At 39.6% G+C, this 22,709-nt stretch overlaps 1 protein-coding gene across 13 annotated transcripts in view; it reads right to left on the bottom strand.

Annotated features, from left to right (window-relative positions):
* FMNL2 (formin like 2) overlaps positions 1–22,709 on the bottom strand; it is a 315,840-nt gene that overhangs the window by 74,471 nt on the left and 218,660 nt on the right. For 10 of the 13 annotated variants that reach the window (XR_010579869.2, XR_012421108.1, XM_065525488.2 and 7 more), the window contains exons 5-6: positions 16,869–16,952; positions 13,331–13,483 (exon numbers count right to left, since the gene is read on the bottom strand). Coding sequence is in view for 11 of the 13 variants with exons in the window: in XM_065525488.2 (XP_065381560.1) it covers positions 13,331–13,483; positions 16,869–16,952 (237 nt within the window). In the remaining 2 variants the exon portion in view is untranslated. The remainder of the gene's footprint in view (positions 1–13,330; positions 13,484–16,868; positions 16,953–22,709) is intronic. The other 3 variants (XM_045368247.3, XM_074009125.1, XM_074009124.1) reach the window with 1 other exon arrangement.

Raw genomic sequence — 22,709 nt, 5'->3', positions numbered from 1 at the left:
GAAAGCAACAAAATTAATTAGAATAATATTCTACTTCCCGAACATTAACACAAAGGGCTTCTATTTGTTGCAGTAGATAGCTAATCTCAAATATATTTTTCTGGATCAACATTTAAAATATATTTAATATGACGTATCACATACATACTTATTAACATTTAAGGACTTTAGAAAATACACAATATATAAATGTCAATAAAAACAATGAGAAACTTGTTTATTAGTTATATTCTATGCTCAAAAACAATAGAGCTAAACTTTTTTCTAAAATGTATGGTATTTGGTTTAAAAATTATTTTCTCCAATTGTTTGTTTATATAAAAACAGAGTAGTAATAAAAGGTAGTATCTGAACTTGTATGTCTAAAAAATAACATTATAAATTTAAAAACCACCATCATGGCCAACAACAGCAACAACAAAATCATAGCACTGACAGCTGAAGAGCTATGGTATCATTTACTCCAATCCTTTCTTGATACAGTTAAGAAAACGGAAGCCCAGAGACATTACATCTACATGGCAAATAAGAGATGAGATGAGACCAGGCAAAACCACAAGTCTCCTCACTGCGATTTAGGACAGTCACTTTCTACCAGTTGCTCATCATCAACCTGACTCATCAACAATCTGCTGGGTGACCATGCGAAAAGCTACCGCCTACAGCTGTCTGTGCTGGCTAGTTCCTGATCAAATGTTCACATCCTGTCATCCTGGCAGTGTTTCCTGCTTCAGTCCTAGACAGGTGTCATTTCTCACCCCGAATAACTATTTCACCACGGAGAATTAAGTCTTAGTTTGTCAAAAACAGCAGCATATAGGCACCTATTATAGAATACGATGGCCAACACCTTGTAACCAAGTTTCTCTTTTTAAATCTTTATTCTATATATCACACGTATTAAGAAAGTGAGGACGTTTTTTGACTTAATAGGAAATTTTGCTCTATATTTTCGAAACATTTTAAAAAGGATTTCCTCTCATTAAATAAACGCACCCTGAGAAATGTCATAATTCTTTTCCTCTGAAAATAAACTTTCAAAGGACTCAACTTAGGATGATCTTAAACATACAAGACTAGATTTTAGGGACTATGCCATGGGTTAGCATGTACATTAATCAATTCTTCATCACACACATTTTATGGAATCTGATGATTTTTGTAACTGGATATTTAGTTTCTTTGCTTTAATTACCATGTGAGCAAATGACTTTTAAAAAAACAAAACAAAACAAAAAACACAAAAATAAAAAACAGGTTTTGAATTCAGCTCCAATGCATGATGTTGATACCATGTATTTTTTGGAGACAAGGGTCTCACTCTGTCACCCAGACTGAAGTGCAGTAGCATGATCACAGCTCCCTGCAGCCTCAAATTCCTGGGCTCAAGAGACAATGCCCAGCTAATTTAAAAAAAAAAAAATTTTTTTTTTTTTTTTTAGAGACAGGGTCTTGCTCTGTTGCCCAGGTGGGTATCGAATTCCTGGCTTCCCAAAGTGCTGAGATTACAAGCATGAGCCACTGCGTCCGGCAGAAGCTCACACTATCTAATAACTACTTCCCTGAGATGGCTTTACTGACCCTAAAACAGCAACAGAATTAGGACTTACAAGTTATTGGCCACTTTACCACAACAAGAACACCTAGACAAGGTAAGCAATCTAGAGGAAATGGCCTCTGGTTCTCGCCACCAGCCACAGGAAATCAAATCAAATCTCTCTTTTAAGCCCCAAAGTTGTCTTTAGTAAGTACCTATTGTTTATGCTAAACATTACTGAGATGGTCTAGGTTTAGGTCTGCCTTAAGAGAGAGGGCTAACTAGATAAGGGGATCATCACGTTCTTCCTCAGTCACCCTGTAGGATGTCTCCTAGAAGGCCTTTTTAGATGGAGAGCTGGTCCTGATCTACCCGATAAAGCAAATTTGCAGATTTCTGTGATAAAGCCAAATCCCCCCCACAATACACAGGACTGAAGAACTAAATATCATTAGAAAAACTCAGTTTTGAAAATCTTACTATCTGGTGTTGCAAATGTCTACCTAGATGTCAATAAAGCTGAATTCAGTGATGAACAGTTTCCACAGGAAAAAAGATGAGGCTAACTGATTAGTGCCCCAAAACTCTACTAAATATATGAGTCACACTGATTCACTTAAGTAAGGTTAAAAAAAAAAAATCACGGAAGTATTCCGTTACCAATTAACATTCAAACTGCTCGAATGAAACTAGTTATAACTATATAATAATGTATGTACATGATGCTGTTGCATAATCATCTTAACACAAATAAATCAATTCAATATACTATCTTTGAAAGAGAGGATAAGGCAGCCTGCATCCGGTCCTTTGCCACAGCCCTCTAGGCTAAACTTTCTTCGTTTTCCAAACACTGATCACCCTAGTTTCCCTATTTGAATAAACTTTCTACAACGGCCTGAGCTTTGCAGGGATTAAGCCAGTGACTCAGTAGGAGGCATAAGTACCTCCGTGGTAAACTAACACCCTTGGCATGTGTTCTGTCACAGAAGTACATAAAGTGAAACCGGTTACTATAATATTTTCTTCCTGAAGCTATTATGAAACTTCACATAATTTGAGCAGAGCCAAATTGGAGAGTATCCCTCCAATTCACTGTGTACTCTTCAAAAGCTCCAGTGAGAGGCAGCATCAGTTTCTCCATGGACTCTCATGGATAATTGGGGCACATGAGCTTTATTTAGTCCTGTCCTATGTAATACATCTTGCGTGATCCCAGACTCTGTCAACAGCTAATGGTGCATGTTCCCTAAACCGAAATTTGACATCAGTTTCAGCAGCAATGTACTCCCCTGGGCCCTCCACTCCACCAGTAGTTCTCAAATCTCAGAGGAGGGAGAGGCAGGAGAGGAGAAGGAAGAAGAGGAGGAGGGAGAGGTGCTTTGAAGATACTCCAACTCCATCCTGCCCCTGCCAGAGGCTGCCAGGCTGCTGGTTTTCACTGTGATTGCAGCTACTGGTTTTCAAGGCTACTGTGGAACTGGAGAGGGAGGGATGGGAATAAGAACAAGTTAAAATGCCACAAACCTTCCTGCTCTGAGAATCAGTCCCTTTTCTTGAATAGATGCTCCCTGGGTTACTGCAAGACTTTAATTTCTAGAGTTCTGAAAAAGTTTATTCCAGTAATTTTGCCAGTTTTCTTATCACTTTTATGGATGAGAACATTTTCAGAGGGCCTTAATTCAACCATTTCACCAGCCCCTTCCATAACAGACATTTGGAGACCATATCCTGTCCAACCTATTCATTCTGAAGCGTAACTTTCAAGTTGATGGGAACTGGTCTAAGAAGGTGCCGGAACAATCAGGTCCCTCTGGTGACTTAGGGGAGGTTCCCTGAGATGTGAGGATTGGAGAGGACTCCCTCAGATTCCAAAGAGAAAAACAGGAAATGAAATATGGAGAAGTTGTGACCCACTTCCTGGACCACTGAGGCTGATTATCTAAATGCCATCCTGATAGCCTTTCTTCTCCCAGGCTGGCAAGCAGAGCCTTTGGGGCCCTGGATGCCTGTACACAAAAGAAGGTCTTCCCAGAGGCAGAAAATAGCTGAGTCTAATTTTTGGAGCTCCTGCCATTTGTAGAAAAATACAATGGGGAAGGGATATCTAGGGCTGATTTTGTAGGGAAACTAACAGCACCAAATTTCCCAGGCCCTCTCCTACATCAACTTACAGAGCTGCCTGCTAATTTTCCACAGAACTAAAACTCTAAATGTTACCCTAGCATTCAAAGATGAGATTCTGTCTTGGAAGAGTTGCCAGTTAGAATTCACAAAGCTCTGCGAATGCAGAAAGAAGCAGATTATAGATTACAAAACTGACTTAAGATCATAACCAAACAAATTACTCCAAACCCTTGTATTAGTGTTATGCATATCTCAGCAGGTACCAATAGTTATACGTACATAAAATATTAATAAAAGAAAAAGTTGTAAGTCAATGCTAGTATGAGTGGTAGACATTAAAAAACTAAGCAATTTTACAAATTTATTTATTTATTTATTTTTTTTGAGACAGAGTCTCACTCTGTTGCCCAAGCTGGAGCGCAATGACGCGATCTTGGCTCACTGCAACCTCTTTCTCCTGGGTTCAACCAATTCTCCTGCCTCAGCCTTCCAAGTAGCTGAGATTACAGGCATGTGCACCACGCCCAGCTAATTTTTTTGTAGTTTTAGTAGAGATGGGGTTTCACCATGTTGGCCAGGCTGGTCGCGAACTCCTGGCCCCCAGTGAGCTGCCTGCCTTGGCCTCCCAAAGTGCTGGGATTACAGATGTGAGCCACCACACCCAGGCGCAAGTATCTTTTTTTTTTTTAACTTCCTTTTTTTGTTGTTGTTGTTTTTTTGAGACAGGGTCTCACTTTGTCACCTAGGCTGAAGTGCAGTGGCATGATCTTGGCACACTGCAGCCTGGACCTCCCATGTTCAAGTGATCCTCCTGCCTCAGCCCCCCAAGAAGCTAAGACCACAGGCAGCGCCACCACACCCGGCTAAGCAAATGTTTTTTAAGAAACCTACACAGAACATTTCCTATTTAATACTAAGGTGACAGCTGCACCCAGCCACCTACTTAATGCTCAACAATGAATCTATCAAGGAACACAAATGAAACACCTCAACCTGCACAGCACCAGCAGCAGGCGCTACAGGGAAAGAAGCTATTTTTGTTAGTGAGCTCCAACCACCAAGCGAAACCTGAATTTTTGACAGGAGGGCAAAAAGAAAGCAAGGCCAGCAAAGAAAACCCGGAGAAGCAGCTCTCATGGATCTGCCGAACCACAGATCAGGAATTTCTCTTGCCAGATACCTGTTCATAGGCTGAATTATATATAAAGCTAGTTAGTGTTCTCGTTAAAGTCATGTTTTGCTGACCTTAAACCATTACTCATCACAAAACAGTCAAAAAAAAAAAAAAAAAAAGGAGTGGGGGAGAGCTACAAAATTTTGAGCTAGTCCTTCATGTTTAAAAATATAAAGTAGTACATTCTTAAAAATAATAACAATGGGTGGTAAACATAAGTACTAAGTGGTGTGTCTATGAAAATTTTGGAGTGGAGGAGAAAGACCTCCACTCATAAGCTAAAAAGCTAGAAGAAATCAAACACTGGATTTACTCAGAGATTTATATCTGTAACGATATGGTTTGACTGTGTCTGTACCCAAATCACACTCTGAATCGTAGTTCCCATAACCCCCATGTGTCATGGGAGGGACCCAGTAGGAGGTAATTGAATCCTGGGGGTGGTTACCTCCATGCTGTTCTCATGATACTGAGTTCTCATGAGATCTGATGGTTTCATAAGAGGCATTTCTCCCTTTGCTCAGTACTTCTTGTTGTCGCCATGTGAAGGACATGTTTACTTCCCCTTCCACTAGGATTGTAAGTTTCCTGAGGTCTCCAGAGCCATGCTGAGAGGTGAGTCAATTAAGCCTCTTTCCTTTATAAATTACCTGGTCTCGGGTATGTCCTTATAGCAGCGTGAGAACAGTCTAATACAAGTAAAGTATCAAGCACTTAGAAAACACCAAAATGGGTCAGGTGCGGTGGTTCTCGCCTGTAATCCCAGCACTTTGGGAGGCCAAGAGTTCAAGACCACCCTGGCCAACATGGTGAAACCCCACTCTACTAAAAATACAAAAATTAGCTGGATATGGTAGTGAGCGCTTGTAATCCTAGCTACTTGGGAGGGTGAGGCAAGAGAATTGCTTGAATCTGGGAGGCGGAGGTTGCAGTGAGCCGAGATCACGCCACTACATCCCAGCCTGGGTGACACAGTGAGACTCTGTCTCAAAAAAAAAAAAAAAAAAAAACCCACCAAAATGGAAGCTGTTGCTCACCCAGTAATGTCCTGAAGTAACTGTGATCACCCATCTACTGTCTCAACAATATACACATATTTCTAGACATTTAGACTTATTCTAGTATGTGAGTTGTGTACATGTCTGTCTTTCTCCCTGAGCTTCAATACCCAGACTGCATAATACCGCAGAACCCTGAAAGAATGTTTCCTGAATTGAACTAATCAGGCTTTCCGGGAGTCTAGGAAGAAGGTTTTCCACAAGCCTTCTATGAAGCTTCCATGCCAACATTTGTAAGATTCATAATATCTAAGCCCTAATGGGAACAAGTAAAAGAAAAGGTGTATTTTCTCTGTTACAAAAAGCATTTTTGTAAGCAAAATGCAGTCTGTCACACTATTCAGATCTCAAACTAATATCTACCTATAAATAAAGAATAGTATAGAACTCCCTTGGAAGCTGATGTAAGGGTTCAACCCACTGAAATGCAACACCAATGAGGTATGTTACAGAATTTGGCAGAATTGTACCAGTCTTTTATGGTTCCAAGGTCTGGGCTAATAGAACTTTAACCAAGAGTTGGGGTTTTAGGTTTCCTCTTTCTTACCCTTCAGACATGACATCACTTGGGCATATTTTTTCTATCAATTAAACTCATAAAATATACGATGCTAAAAAAAGGAGCCAGGCATTTTTCTGACTGTCTCTACAGCCAAAAGAAATAGAGCTGAAACAGTCGAATTCAGATAATTCAAAGGAGACGAAGAGAGATCAAGAAGAGACAGAGGGAAAGAAAGAAAAAAGTAAACAAAAATCCTCGTGAACTTTTTTTTTTTTTTTTTTTTTTTGAGACGGAGTCTCACTCTGTTGCCCAGGCTGGAGTGCAGTGGAGCAATCTCAGCTCACTGCAAGCTCTGCCCCCTGGGTTCACGCCATTCTCCTGCCTCAGCCTCCCGAGTTGCTAGGACTACAGGCGCCCGCCACCACGCCCGGCTAATTTTTTGTATTTTTAGTAAGGACAGGATTTCACTGTGTTAGCCAGGATGGTCTCAATCTCCTGACCTTGTGATCCGTCCGCCTCGGTCTCCCAAAGTGCTGGGATTACAGGCGTGAGCCACCGTGCCCGGCCCCTCATGAACTTTTAAATCAGGCACTGAAATGCTGTCTATATGTCCCATTAGAGGACCAGATAAGAGCTAGATCAGAGCTTCTAATCAAAGGTTTCAGTGCATACTTTTTAAACGGAGAAAATGAAAGGGGAGGCTGGCGACCCATCATGTGAATGGAGAGTCATTATTAGCCTGATTTTTCTGATTTTTCATTATATTATATTTGTCAAAGGCATTTGCTACTGGAGGGCTAATTAATCAGGACATAGCCCCATGTAAAATGTGTCCAAGGAAACCATCTCACTCCTGTGACCTTTAAATGGACATATTTCTATGTTCTTCCCATATTATCCCCTTTTCCAAAACCTACAAAATCACTGCCAATGAGCTGCAGTGATGATTTCACAGACTAACCTTCAGAATAGTACATAAACTGGCTCTAATGACTTGCAGCCAGGCTCATCTCTTCATTGTCTCCTAAAGGAAGCATGCAGTCTTACCACTGAACCTTGCTCAGACCACTCTCCTGACTTCTCCCTTTTCCCAGCCACTCCTCCAGGTCTTACTCAGTGTTATTTCACATCCACACCAAGTCTCATAAATCACTCCCTAGGTTCTGCCGTTTACTCTCACCTCCACATTTCCGTATTGTTAGAGTGTGTTACACTCACACGACATTTCACATATATGCTCATGTACACACGCATGTGTACACACAAACATATGTATACTTAAGTCCCTTGTCAGCCACAAATCATATACAAATATATTATTTAATATATCTTTCTGTCTCCTTAACCCTTGGCAAGGCACCCTTTACATACTAAGTCCATAATCAATCTTGCCCGTGAAGGCACTGGACCACAGCTACAAGAATTTGCTGAGGCCTCTTCAGTGTTTCTTCCAATCCTTGATAAGCCACTTCAATTCAAATCCTGCCTCCTTCACTTACTGTTCGACCCAGGCAAGTTGTTTAACTACTACTTCAGGTCCCAGTTTCCTCACAGTGGTAGTAACAGCAGCAATCTCACAGAGGCAGTAAATTGTGATCAGCAAATCCCCTGAGGCCCTTAGTACAGTGGCTGCCACACAGCGGACATTTAAGGAAAGCCTTTCTCACCAATAAAAATTACATCAATGCTATCTGTATCTTTGTACTACTGAAAAATACTTGTAAGAATTACTTCTATGAAAACCATCGCCAGGAATGGGATTGCAGTGTTAAAAATACATAAACAAGGACCTATATTTGAATTCTTCATCTCTTCACGTAAATCCACTAAGTACATTAGTGGCAAATATTCAGATGAGGACTATTCACGAAATGCCATTCCATTAAAGTAATTATCTTGCCTAGGCATGGTGGCTCACGCCTGTAATCCCAGCACTTTGAGAAGCTGAGCAGGAGGACTGTTTGAGACCAGGAGTTTGAGAGAGGCCTGGGCAACATAGTGAGACCATATCTCCACAGAAAAAATTAAAAATTAGCCAGGCATGGTGGCACACACCTGTAGGCCCAGCTACTTGGGTTGCTGAAGGGGGAAGATTTCTTGAGCCCAGGAGGTTGAGGCTGTAGTGAGCTATGATTGTGCCACTACACTTCAGTCTGGGCAACAGAACAAGATCCTGTCTCAAAAAATCATCGTCATCGTCATCATCATAAGAAAAACAATTATTGCTCTTAAGAAAAACAAACTTGCTCTGGAGGAGTGTAGAAGAAATACTAATGGTAGTTAAGTGTATTAAAGGCAATGTGGATCTTGGTGTTGTTTTTAAAGAAAAGATATTTGAAAATAAAACATTGCAATGGGAATACGTAAACTATGGGCATATTCAGAAAAGTAAAAGAAGACAAAAAATTTTTAAGGAAGAAATGAGCAGGATTATATAATTGTTTTGAAATTATCATCCTTGGTTACAAGGATCAATAGCAACGGTGAATCTTGGTTTTTGTCTCATGACTGTCTCTCCACTGGACAGCTCTCCACCTCCATCATAAAGCACCTGTTCCTGAAAGGACGGGTTCTTCCCTCTTTCCCTAGCACTCCTTATCTTTATATAGGGCTGTGCTCAACTCATGTTCTTTCACTTCCCCTCCACCTGCAGCAACCTTTCCTTACCCTGAGGACCAACTCTGGACATTGCCTAAAGTCCAGTTTAAATTTGTCCCTTCCTCCAAACCCTGAGTGAGCACTCCACCTCTTTCTTTAAAAACTCATTAACTTACTATGTCATTTCTTACTCGAGTTAATAGCATTAATTTGGACCTTCTTAAAAATCAGAAAGTATTTTCTCTTGCATCTGAAATAACACAGCCTTTGTCCTCACAGATCTGATGTGCACATATGTCCCTATACAGCATTGTTAAATTTAGTAAGCTCTGTAGCCACGCTGACAGAAACCTGTCTTAACTGAAGGCACACCACATTCTAATTTTAGGAGACAATATAAACCAGGTCTCTACTGCATCAATAACAATAGTTTCCCTCTAGCCTGACAAATACATGGTAATACAGAATCCAATAGCTGATATGACTCAGGGGGTATGACATAAAATGTTTAACAATCAATTTTGAATAATTAAAAAGTAAAGTATGACTACAAGGAGGAAAAGGTATGTCAACATTAGAATTTGGTAAAAAAAAAAAAAAAAAAAAAACAAAAAAAACTTGTTTTTTAGAATGCAGTGTTTTTCTTTTTTTTCTTGAGATTGAGTCTTGCTCTGTCGCCCAGGCTGGAGTGCAGTGGCATGATCTCAGCTCACTCAACCTCTGCCTCCCAGGTTCAAGAGATTCTCATGCCTCAGCCTCTCAAGTAGCTGGGATTACTGGTGTGCACCACCCCACCCAGCTAGTTTTTGTTGTTGTTGTTTGTATTTTTAGTAGAGACAGTTTCACCATGTTGGCCAGGCTGGTCTCGAACTTCTGACCTCAAGTGATCCTCCCACCTTGGCCTCCCAAAGTGCTGGGATTACAGGCGTGAACCACTGTGCCCAGCTGAACACAATGTTTTTCATTTTTTCTTTAATCATGCCCATTTACAACGTGTTTTAAATTTCCTGAAATCTCATTTTTTTCTTCCAAGATTAACCAATCCTTTTGCCAAGTGGTATCAGATAAGATTACTATATCTGTCTTATTATCGGGAGATTAAAAAGAAGGAACTAAAATCTGCATTTGGGTACAGAAGACATATACTAATTAAACAAAGCTACCAGAATAAATCATCTTCATAGAGCATGAATTTATATATTTTTTCTTTTTCAAAGAAAAAAAACAAAAAACCAACCTGTGCTTTTAAAATGCAAGATACTGTAAAGGTTCAAATTCTAAAAATGAGGAATCATAATATGATAACAGAGTGTATCAAAGTTTAAAAGGCAGCAGGCTTTATTCTAGTACGGCATGTCGGCACAAAGCCACAAGGTTATCATATAATATCATGGAGAGCAGTCGGAACGCCCTGCCACCATGCCCTGTGAGCTCGCTTGGATGTCGTTTTCACCCGTGACTTACGAGATTTTCCGGTTTGAAGCCTCATCATCAGTGTGTAAATTGAAGCTGCTCCAGAGGCAAGAGGGGAGAAGCAGCTGTAATGGCAATGGAACTGAAAATACTCAGGCAGAGAAACCAATGTGGTGATGGCATGAGAGATTAGTGAAACCAGAGGAGGAGGAGACAGCAGGACGAGAAAGGACAAAGTGGAAGAGGAGAAGAAAATCAGAAATGAGGTGGTAGAAAGAAAAGGGAGGATGATAAAAAGAAACCCAAAAGTGAAGGCAGTGTGTGCAGAAGAGAAAGAAAGGGGAGAGAAGGAGGAAGAGAAAAAAATGTAAACAATCTTTGGGTACATGAAAAGCAACATGTACCACATGCCTGTACTTCTGATTGTTGTTTTTATGTCACAGATGCTATATCCAATGACCAAATACAGAATTAGAATCCAGACATAAATCCACGAACCACAAGAGCTAGAAAACTATTGATATACATTGTTCAAAAAACAAAACACAAATCTAAGCTTCAAGTCCTTAAGTGGCATGAAAGTTACTGCTGTGTCAGCTTTCTTGAGCTACTAGAAACCACACAGCAGAATCAAAGGAAATTTCAATGTTCTGTTCTTGAGCTTGAATTATTAAAACACAAAAGAGAAGAATGTGGTATTGGTTTCTTAGCTGGTCATCTTCAAGCACACCTGCCAACCAGAAACAGCACCTATATAATTCCTGCTTTTTTCCAGATACAATTCCCTATCTCCATGCTTTTGGTCTGACTTTCCAATGTGAAATTAATTCTAGCAAGATCCACCTTGAACCAAAACTGTGAAGCAGAACAGGCTGGCCCTGGATGTCCCTCGATCTCCAGCATCCAGGGTTACATCCCTCTTTGAACCTGGGAAGTTTCCCAAATTTTCCCGATTCTTCTGCTCTACTGGAAAAAATACCTTAAAAAGTAAGCATACTGAATTATTAACCAGAAAAACGAATCCTTATTAAGGCGGTAGCTTGGCAAAATATGATACTTTCTAAGTGTCCAATGATAGAAAACTAAATTAAAATGTACTTTGTAAATTAAATCCCTTACAAATAATTAAACTAGTGGTGAAAATTTCCATTGTAGTACCAAGGTGAACAGGAAATTCTTCAGACAATTAGCCTTTCTTTATATATCTGCCAAAGCAGCCCATATATTCCTGCCCACATGTGAAGCTGATGCAGATTAGCAGGTTGCATAACCCTTGGCCTATTGCAAATATAATGAGGTGAATTGAAACACTGCTCTTAATAGTGAATCAATTCATTCTAAACCCATTAACATTTTCTTCCAGTTCTAAACAAGGAAAATCTGAATGATTTATTGGTGGTATCATACTCAAACATCAAATCCTTCGGCAGAACTGAACTTCATTACAGAGAAATGTTTAACTTTCCATGACCAAAACCCAAGTCAAAGGGACAAGAGGTAATTAGGCAACCAAATGCAAAGGTCTGAACGCCACATTTTCACTGACTGCAATTTGACATATGGATTCTACTACAATGACTGAAAACCCGGAGTGATCGTAAACACTTAGAGAAATAATGTCCTCTTGCCAGAGCATGCCTGAAATAAGACAGAAACACTTTAAGCAAGAAAGAGTAAGTAAGGGGGTAGGATAGAAAAAAATGAAAAGAAAGAGTAAGCAACATTTTGGAATGAGGGTCTTATTAATAAAATTTTGTGTGAAAATCATGAACTATAGAAAACCTTTACAAACTTGTTCTAGATGATATCTCTGTCCTGACAGGCAGGAGTTTGATTTATCCACCAATATACAATTTGTTCTAAGTGTTATGCCTGACAAATAAGAAGCACAAAAATATTTTTCCATGAATGAATGATTGTAGGTATGAGTGAACGAACAACCTCAGCAACATTAAACCCATTACTGGTATAGGTGGTCAGCACCAATCTTCCCTTAGCATGGTACTATTTTAGCCAGGAGAGATGAGAAAGGGAATACTTAGGAAGAAATAGAAGGTTGACAACTGGCCGGGTGCAGTGGCTCACGCCTGTAATCCCAGCACTTTGGGAGGCCAAGGCAGGCAGATCATCTGAGGTCAGGAGTTCGAGACCAGCCTGGCCAACATGGTGAAATCCTGTCTCTACTAAAACTACACCAAAAAAAAAAAAAATTAGCTGGGTGTGGTGGCAGGTGCCTGTAACCCCAGCTACTTGGGAGGCTGAGGCAGAAGAATTGCTTGAGCCCGGGAGGTGGAGGTTGCCGTGAGCCAAGACTGAGCCACTGCACTACAGCCTGGATAACAAGAGTGAGGTTCCATCTAAAAAAAAAAAAAAAAAGGTTGACAACTGAAGCATACCTAATCAAAGGAACACTGCTTAGTGGCATCTCACCAATACAAATGATCACTATGGCATTCTGTACCTATGGCTAACAAAACACCCCAGAGCACACAACCTGAGCTACCGCTGGAGAAATGAAAGAGAGCAGAAGGACAAAGGGTAACAAGGGGCTCTTTAGATCCCCAGATCGCTAAGTGCTGCCTCTACCCTGGAAACAGTACCTCCACCAGGATGTCAACATTTCCCTGGTTTCAAAACCTTATCTGCCTATGAGACTGCCCCGTTGTATCACTTGGCAGCAGAATTTTCTCACCTTTTGTGCTGAATCAAGGTATGGTGTTTCCAGAAGCTATTTAAAGTTATCAAACATCACCCAAGGAAAGAGCCCATGAACTCCTAAAGAAACTTTCATTTAGAGTCATTGTAAATGAAAGCGCTCTGTGGCAATTTATGAGATACAGTGCCCAGAATCATGAAAAGAAGTAGGACCCTGTTGTCCCAGTACACCCTGCCAAAGTTGCCTCCTGATTAAACGAACTCACCGCAGTGCAGAATGTCTTCCAGAGCGGGAGACACTGTTGCCCACAGGTGAGGGCAGGTTGCTCCCTCTGTGCAGGTCCTCGATGGACCTACTCCAGGGCTTTGATTTGTCCACCGAGCTCTCCACAGTACTCTCCACACTTTCAAAGTCAAAACTAAAACAAAAGAGAAATGCCATTGAAGACTGAAAAATTCACATTCACGTGTTTAAATGAACAGGTATAACTTGCTGTTCCTACAACACATCTGCACCTTAGTATGGAAAGTCTTTGTAAACAAAGAAAACTGGAAAGGAAATACAACGGAATTTCTATGGGCTCAGTGTTAGCTTTAAAAATACAGAATGACAAATAATGGGTCTGGCAAAAGAATAATGGAACAATGAACAGCAAAAATTAAATAGTGATATATTATTTGTATTTTATTTTATAAGGCTTGCTAACTTACCAGTCGCTAACATTGGTATGATGGAAGGGGGAAAAGATCTTACAGCTGTCTTCATTTTGCTTTAACAAGTCAATATGTTAGGCTTATACTAATTTATTCCTACCCATCAATTTTCACTGAGCATTTTCTCCCAGTGTGTTGGTAAGTGTACTTTTCCAAGCATGTGTGATACATTACTAGCAAAGTTATGGATTTGCTTTGATTTTGGAATCTCCTCCCAGTGTGGTGCTCTTTAAAGTCAGACTGTTGTTTCTCTGACATTTTTTGAGGTTATTACTCATGTTAACCATGTTAGAATAAATGGCAACTTAAGTTGCTCATTCTTATATAGTTTTAGGAACAAAGTTTTTAAACAGATAGGCTTTTGTGCTCCATACATTTCCCCCCTCACAAAGTCAGTAACTCTGCTTTCTCAAAAGAAAAAAAAAAGGAATTGTATTAATTGTTTCTATCCATAACAACACCTGATCAGACAGCAGAACAATCAGAAGGCAGCTACACTTAATATCCTCAGGAAAATTTTAGAGGATACTGCAGAAGAAAAAACAATAATACATACAATAAATCAAAGTATAACTTTATAAAAGTATAACTGCCAAAATAAAATATTTGGTTAGAATCTTCATCTGAAAATGAAATGACTTTCACCTACAAAAGACTAATCAGAGAGCAGAGACTGATGCACAAAGTCCGTGGAGGCATCTGATCACAATTCTGTCATGCCTTTGGCTGCAGGAGGGAATGCTGAACATAAAAGAGTCAGAATGAGGTAATCTAATAAAATTTTAACAGCTAAAAAGAGAAAGCTATCACTGAGATGACAGAAGGTAAGACGAGGAGGGCATCCTGAAATCACTCGTGGCACTGACGCCCTCGCTAGGCTACTCTGCAGCTCCCATGCCATTCACCGTGTGTTCCTCTCAGCTCATCCTCACTCTCACACAGCAGAAAAAGGAAACACACATAGAAATGAGTGCTTCTAGGCTGGGCGCAGTGGCTCATGCCTGAAATCCCAACACTTTGGGGAGGCTGAGGCGGGTGGATCATCTGAGGTCAGGAGTTTGAGAGCAGCTTGCCCAACATGGTGAAACCCCATCCCTGCTAAAAATACAAAAATTAGCCCGACAAGGTGGCAGGTGCTTGTAACCCCAGCTTCTCCGGAGGCTGAGGCAGGAGAATCACTTGATCCTGGGAGGCGGAGGTTGCAGTGAGCCCAGATCATGCCACTGCACTCCAGCCTGGGTGACAGAGTGAGACTCTATCTCACACAGAAAAGAAAAGAAAAGAAAAGAAAAGAGAAGAGAAGAGAAGAGAAGAGAAGAGAAGAGAAGAGAAGAGAAGAGAAGAGAAGAGAAGAGAAAAAGAAAAAGAAAAGAGTGCTGCTTCTTTAGGGACGCACTATGAGCCTGTTGTCTCATATTTCACAGGCTAGGAAATTGTCATATGCCAAGGAAAAGCAAGAAATTTTTTCAGCCCATTAGTTTCAAGAAAGACGACAAATTATATATCTATATAAAATTTGTTATCTAATGAAAGCCAACCAAAACCAATAAGCAAACAGTGTAAAGCAATTGCTTGAAAAAAAAAAAACCCCCCACAAAGGTACAAGATTGAGAAACAAAAGCTCTGAATTCTCATCTTTTGTGCGCTATTGTCTTACGCTAGAGACTACAGGAACTCCCTCATAGGAGCACCTCCTTTCCTGGTTGGTCTTATGTGAAGGCACATTTGGGAAAGCTGGTTGCCAAGCTCTATTGTCATGTAGGTAAAGGATTCATTAGAGCCAACAGAAAACATAGCATGCTATTCTTACCCATTCCTCCTGACATTTCTTAGTCTTCTCCGAATTGCATAAATATCACTCCAGATTTTAAAACACCCAACAGGGTAGGTAACAGTATTTTCTCTTGGCATATAATATAAAGCATAAGGGAGACTTGCAGTGTTTGATGAAATGGAGATAGATACGAAACATCCTTTGAAGAGCATTTCTCAGGAAGGTAAGAACTTGTATATTGGTTTTTCTTAGTCCATTCCATCTAATACATGAGAGGTATCAGAACTGAAACCTATCAAGACAGTTTCAGTCAATAGTTTCGTTTCTGCATCTATACGGTAGGAATAATTATACCTTTCTCTTCACAAATTCTCCAGGAAATGATGGGGATTATAAGATAACAGCTGATTAAGTCTTAGGACTCTTTTGGAGTGAAGAAATTAAAAAAACAGGTTACTACTTTTAAAACAAGAATGGAAAAGAAAAACACCACCAAGGCTGAAATGTCTTTCAGTCAAATTAACGAACATTATTGCTTCAATCTGTGTGTATGAGTGTGTCTGTGGATACTAGGATGTTTTTTGATTAAAGGAGAAAATGTGGAGAAGACAATGTCTCATTCAGATGTACACTTCTGAGTCTTGTAAATCATTCCGGAAGTCGAGAAAACAGGAGAATTTTAGGAAATAACAAAAACAAGGTTAAATAGGTTGATTTTTCTTTCCTGCTCTGACCTGTTTTTACTCCCCTTCAGTTTATAGGCAGAAAATCAAAACAATACAAATACATATCAAGGAAAAAGGAACAGCCTCTTGTTACCTCTCCCTCCAGTTACCTCTTGTTACCTTGTTACCTTGTTACCTCTCCCTACCCACTGTATTTGGTATCTGTTTCTGCAATCATTTTCTATGCATTTACTAACATATATAAATATACATGGAGACATCATTTTTAAAATAAAAAGGGAGTCACTCTTTTGCATCACCTAGTGATTTATCACATACTTCTTTCACTAACTGTTAGACTATTCTTCCATATATATAACTTAAGCCCTAAAGAAAGCATTACTTTTGAAAATAAGGGCTCCTTTAAGGGTGATTTTTTTTTTACTCACCTGTTTCACTTCTGCCTTAAAGGCATTTCTAATACTAATTATGTGATTTGTTTTTAGTTACCCAAATAGAAACAAACCTCCCTAAGCCCTAGCACATCTGCTTCTGAGTTTCTGCCCTTTGTGTGGTGTATAACTTTACCACTGAGTTGCATCTGCTGTGACCACAAAAAATTCAAATGTAAGCAAGCCAAGTTTTACTTACGTTACTGCGTACTGTGCAAATGAGAGATATTCCACTAGAACATCAAGACCTTTGTTTTCTTCATTCAGAAATTCTCTGACCCATCTGTTGGGGGGAAAAAAATCATTGGAGAAATTGATCATATGACCTGCCAAGGAAAGGACACAGTGCAAAGTTTTGGTTTTTTTCACCAGAAACTTTCATTGCCTGAAAGGACATAGGGAGGAAGGCCTAGACTACTTCACATGAGGCAGGAGCTTTTCAGATATGGTAACTAAGAAAACCACAACTTTTTAATGTGCAAAAATAAGGGCCAAAAAGTACACGTGGGCCATCTTTGCATTTTACTGCTTAGAGGATTTAAGATAATCTGTAAGAAACTTTCTTTAAAGAAGGCACTTGCTTAATGTACTTCTTCCACCACAATTGATCTACAGCCTGCTTGTGGAAGGAAGCAAGACTATGGACAATGAGGCAGACGGGGGACATGACAACATAACCACAAAAATCCAGGCAGGATTCCAAATCCAAGTTCAACTCCTTGGCACACTAAGCTACAGAAACCACTAAACTAGCCAATGAGAGACCAGTGTTTATGGGCTTCTAGAAATTCAATAGGGATAATGATTTGCTTAACTTCTTCCATGAATGTTAAAACCTTTTAAAAAGCTGCAGGCACCACATACCATCATCAAGGCCGGTAGATGACAAATATCAGGTTTTTAAAAAAATTCTTTTTTAAATAATAACATCTTGCATTTGAATGGTGCTCCACAGTTCATGGAAAATGTTTACACATTCTTATTTGTTCTTCATAATAATCCTGATAGGGGGTTCAAACACAATCTTTAGGGAGGTGGATGTAAAATGTCACCACCCCCTTTTACAGATTTCCTCCAGTGCATTCATCTTCAAACAACATATGGTACCTGATTAAGCATTCACTAAGTTTCAAACTCCAACAAATAATAAGTCAAAAGATCTACTACTATCGCTGAAATGCCACTTAAGGTACATCTGCCACCTGCATTCCACAATGGTTACTTTCCTCCAGAAACACCAAGCTGAAAAGGTTGACCAGCTATGGACATGATAGCGACTACGGAAGCCAGTTTTGTTAGTTATTAAAATAACAGTAGGACAATTCTACTAAGTATCCCTTAAGCATGAGCAACCCCTTGAGGTCTTTGTCTTAAAAGGAAGAAAACAATTCCATGGAATCAGGATATTTGGTTTTTTGTTTGTTTGTTTGTTTGTTTTCATTTTTGGCAGGGGGAAGGGGTTCTTTGTTTCATCCTCATGCTCATTCTTTCTTCTAGTCCTGTCATCTCCATGATGCAAACCCAGCCCAGGTCTGCAGGTAGTTCCAGGAGGCAGCAAAGTGGGAAAGTAGAAAGCTTGCCTTGTGTTTTCCCCCCAAGTGCCTCAGAGAGGCAACTGCAAAACCTGTGCACTTGGCATAGCTGCCTGTAAACGTACAGCATTTAATTTGAGAGAGACCTGGAGTAGCAACAGTGGCAAAGAAAATACCACCTGGTGGGCCTCACAAAGTGGCTTTGTTATGAGATCTAGACAAAACTAACGGGGCTGGCTACTGGTGGAGGCTGGAGTTTCATTTCAAAAGAGCCACATACACAATCTCACAGCATCTACTAGATACTTATTTTTTATTTATTTTAATTACTTTCTATGGTGCTAGGTCTCAGGAGACATTGATCACGTTTAAATACTAGTAATTAGAAGCTTAGAAATAGTAAAAAGAATTTTTTCTTTTTTGTGACTGGCTGGAGACGTAAAGTCTGGAACTCACTATCAAAATCTGATGATTAGAAAATCTTTAAATTCAAGCCCCTTAGCCTGCTTAGGCTTTTCCATTGGTCTGGTCTATGGGCTCTGATCGTACAATTTAAACTGGCCCTTGGTGGTGGGTGTCTTTTTAATATGAAAAATAATCATGGTGGGGGTAGGGGCAGATTTTTCAGGGCAGTCTCAGTTTCACATATTCTTAGTGGCTCATAAGAACACACGAATTTAGGAGCTAAGAGAAACAACCACTGTCATTTCTTCTGGTTGATTTTCCAGACGCAGCCTCTGTAGAGTGCAGACCATCCAGAATGCACTCAGTGCCTGCCCTTGTGTCAACCACCGGCTGGCACTTCCATCTCACTTGGAAAGTTCAGCCACCAACTGGACAAGAGGCAAGTGACCTACAGATGAAAAACTCAGTTTTTTTAAGGTAGGAAATAGCCAAGTACAGCCAGAGCTACAATTCACTTAACATGCTAATATGCATATGTTTTAATGCAGGGATAAAGAACACTAATGGCTTCTCTTACTTCACTGCAGTGTCCTTATCCAGGCCCCCATCTCCACTTCCTGACTTTGAGCGAAAGGGCCTCGAAGACAATTTTCTGAGTAAAAGGTTACAGCCTGCTGCCTACCTCCTAAAAGGGCAGCGAAAGTGTGACATATTCTACCCCTGATTTAATGTCATACAGTTACATTTTTTTCAAAGCTACAAGATTCTCCTCCTGGGATTTGATCTAGTCCTGACACCCCTGGCTGCCTTAGGAAAGAATGAGATCAGTCTTTCAGGGCTGGCTACTTTCCCCCCTTTATCAAATGATATCAGGCTAGCTTAGCAAAGTCATTTCAGCAATAAGGATATGGATAAGAAAAAAAGAGCCCCCATTTTTCTACTATCTCAGTCCCTACCCCTTCTTGACTTGGAACTTTCTGTATTGGAGAGAACCGGCCACTTTCAATCAGAGTTGAAAGTGAACTTCTACAGAAATGAAACAGTAAGGAAAGAAAACAGGTAAAGATAAAAACGGGCAACTTTCAAAGCAGTATCTGGAATCTAAAGGCATTCAAAGAATATGGATGCCTCATTTTGCAGATTTATGTAAATGATCATGCAAGGACTATATCATATATTTAGGGTTCCCATAGCAAATTATTTCTATTTCACCTCTGTGCATGCTACACACACTTTTTAATATGTTGCCAATAGGCAAACAGTTTCAAATTGGTTACTTATAGGTTTTGGAAAGTTGAATTATTTCTGACTCTGACAGAATGCATAACTTCCTGAGTGCCTCACAGATTCAATATAATTACCATATGCTGTAAATCTGAATTTAGGCAAATTCTAAATCAGATGCTTAGGAGCTGGAAAAGACAGGGACAATGACAAATAGCTCTGGAAGAAACTGGGTGCAAGGAAGAGATTAAGTGCCAATGCCAACAGTCACTATTTTACTGTAGGCTGGTCACAGCTTGATTTCAAATCTTTGTTCTGTCTCCCCAAATCTTAGAACCTTATTTCTCCTCATATAGGTCTTAAGAGATGTTCCTGGCTTTCAATTTCTAAGATCAAGCCAAGTGGCCCAAAGTTGCACAACAGAAAGGAACAAGCAGTTAATTCCCTTTGCCAGCCTCCTTTAGAGAAACGTCCTACAGACATACAGTGGGAACTGAAGTTGATGAAAAATCATGAAAAGCAAGAGAAAGCAGCACTGTGCTGATTCAACACTGGTCAGATCTACTCTGTTAGGCAGTGTTGCAAACTGATTCTCAAAGTATAGCCCATACACCACTAGGGGTCCCTGAAACCCTCTCAGGGTGTCTATGAAGGTAAAACTGTTTTCATAAAAATATTAGGACATTGGTTGTTTTCACTCTGTTGACACTGACATGTATAATGCCAAAGAAATACTGTATAAAACTGCTGCAACCAAAGAAGACACCTATTTATTGTATTTGTCACTCCGTGCACTCAGGAGGGGGAAAAAGCCAGCTTCACTTAATAATGCCCTTAGATAAGCAATAAAAAATACTGATTTTATTAAAGCTTACTCATTTAGTACACATCTTTTTCATTTTCAGCGTGACAAAACAGGAAGCTGCTACCTGCCCAAGTAGCACGGTTGTCTCAAGGAAAAGCACCTGTGCAACTGTTTGAGTTGTGAGCTGAACTAGCCATTTTTTCATGGAATGACAATTTACTTGTAAAAATGATTGACAAACTATGGTGATTCAGTTTGGGGTATGTGGCAGACATTTACTCAAATATGAAGTGAGCCCGTCCTTTCAGGGACAACACAGTATTTGTTGTTGATGACCAACTTTGAGCTTTCAAACAAAAATTAGAATTCTGGAAAACCTGTGTTCACCACCATCAGTTTGACAGCTTCTCAATACTTAAAATATATTCTAATCAGACTAGTGGTTATTAACAAATGTGATTTTTTAAAAATATTGCAAAGTGATATACTTCAACATTTGAGAAACATGATTTCACTGAGTTATTCTGATCTTCCAAATGACTAATGCATGATGTTAAGAAATCATGTCACAAGTTCACGTATGGATAAAAAGACCCAATCAAAGTGCAAGACAGCACAAAGGATTTTTTGAGACAGGGTCTTACTCTGTTGCCCAGGCTGAAGTGCAGTGGCACAATCATGGCTTACTGCAGCCTCAACCTCCTGGGCTCAAGTGATCCTCCTACCTCAGCCTCCTGAGTAGCTGGGACTACAGGCTCATGTCACCACACCTGGTTAATTTTTGTATTTTTTATAGAGACAAGGGTTCACCATGTTACCAAGGCTAGACTCAAACTCCCAGGCTCAAGCCATCCTGCCCACCTCGGCCTTCCAAAGTTGCTGAGACTGCAGGCCACTGCGCCTGGCCAGTGGATTTTAATATAACAGAGCACAAGAAGTTCATTGATATGATTTCAGACCCTACATTATAGCTATCTGTAAGAATCAGTTACCAGTTGTTCAATTTTGGGGGTATTACCAAAAAAATAATATCCACAATTATCTGAAAAGACCATTAAAAAAACTCATCTCTAAGTGTGCATACGTATAAGGCCCAACTTTCTTCATATACATCAATCAAAACAGATTACAACAAACTGAATGTTGACTCAGATAAGAGAATCTAGCTGCCAACTATTATCCAGTTTTTAAAGAGATTTGCAAAAATTAAACCAATGTAGCCTTTGTCACCAATTTTTTATTTGAAGAATATTTTTCATAAAATATGTCATTTAAGTTCATTTATAATGTGTTAATATTTATATTAATATATAACATTTATTTTATATTTATGTATTTAAATTAAATTTTATTAAATGTTTTATTAAAGACATTTAAAATATATCGGTTTTAATTTCTAATATTGTAAACATTAATAGATTTGACCCATCTAAACAAAAGATTATAGGGGTTCAAAAATAATTTAAAAGTATAAAGGCATTCTAAAATCAAAATAAAATGTGAGAACTGCTGGTTTAGGTAACAAATTTTAGAAGTGACTATATCTAGGCTCAAATCTCGGTGCTTCTAACTTGTGTGGAATTGAGCAAGGTACGTAACAGATGACCCTCAGTATTCTCATCTGTAAAACAGGGATTCAGGCGTAATGGTCAGTAAGATTTTTGTAGGAAATACACAGAATAACAAATGTAAAGCACCTAACACAGTGCTTAATAAATAACAAAATGATTATAACCTTGATGGTTTCTAAAAAAGTACCATCTAGGAATAAGTTAATCATAAGGCAGCTTGATACACACACAACCATACATGTTGTATGCATGTTAAAAGCAGCCTTTGTCACTCTCCTGTCTTTCTTCTTTTGGCCTGGCTCAGCCAGCACTGATTCATAAAGAAGTCTGGCGGGCAGGAGAGAAGACGACATTAACTAAGCAGTTCCTCAGCGTCTTCCCTTTTCTACAAACCTCCTTCCCCTCCTTGCGAACTTGCCACATTCCTTCTGCAATCTCATGCCTGTTCTCTCTATACCGCAATGAGAAAGTGAAATGAGCATCTTTCAGAACTTCTGTGACCT

This window comes from Macaca fascicularis, chromosome 12 (assembly GCF_037993035.2).
Source record: "Macaca fascicularis isolate 582-1 chromosome 12, T2T-MFA8v1.1".
Lineage (NCBI taxonomy): Eukaryota > Metazoa > Chordata > Mammalia > Primates > Cercopithecidae > Macaca > Macaca fascicularis.
This window is presented reverse-complemented; position numbering and strand designations above follow the sequence as displayed.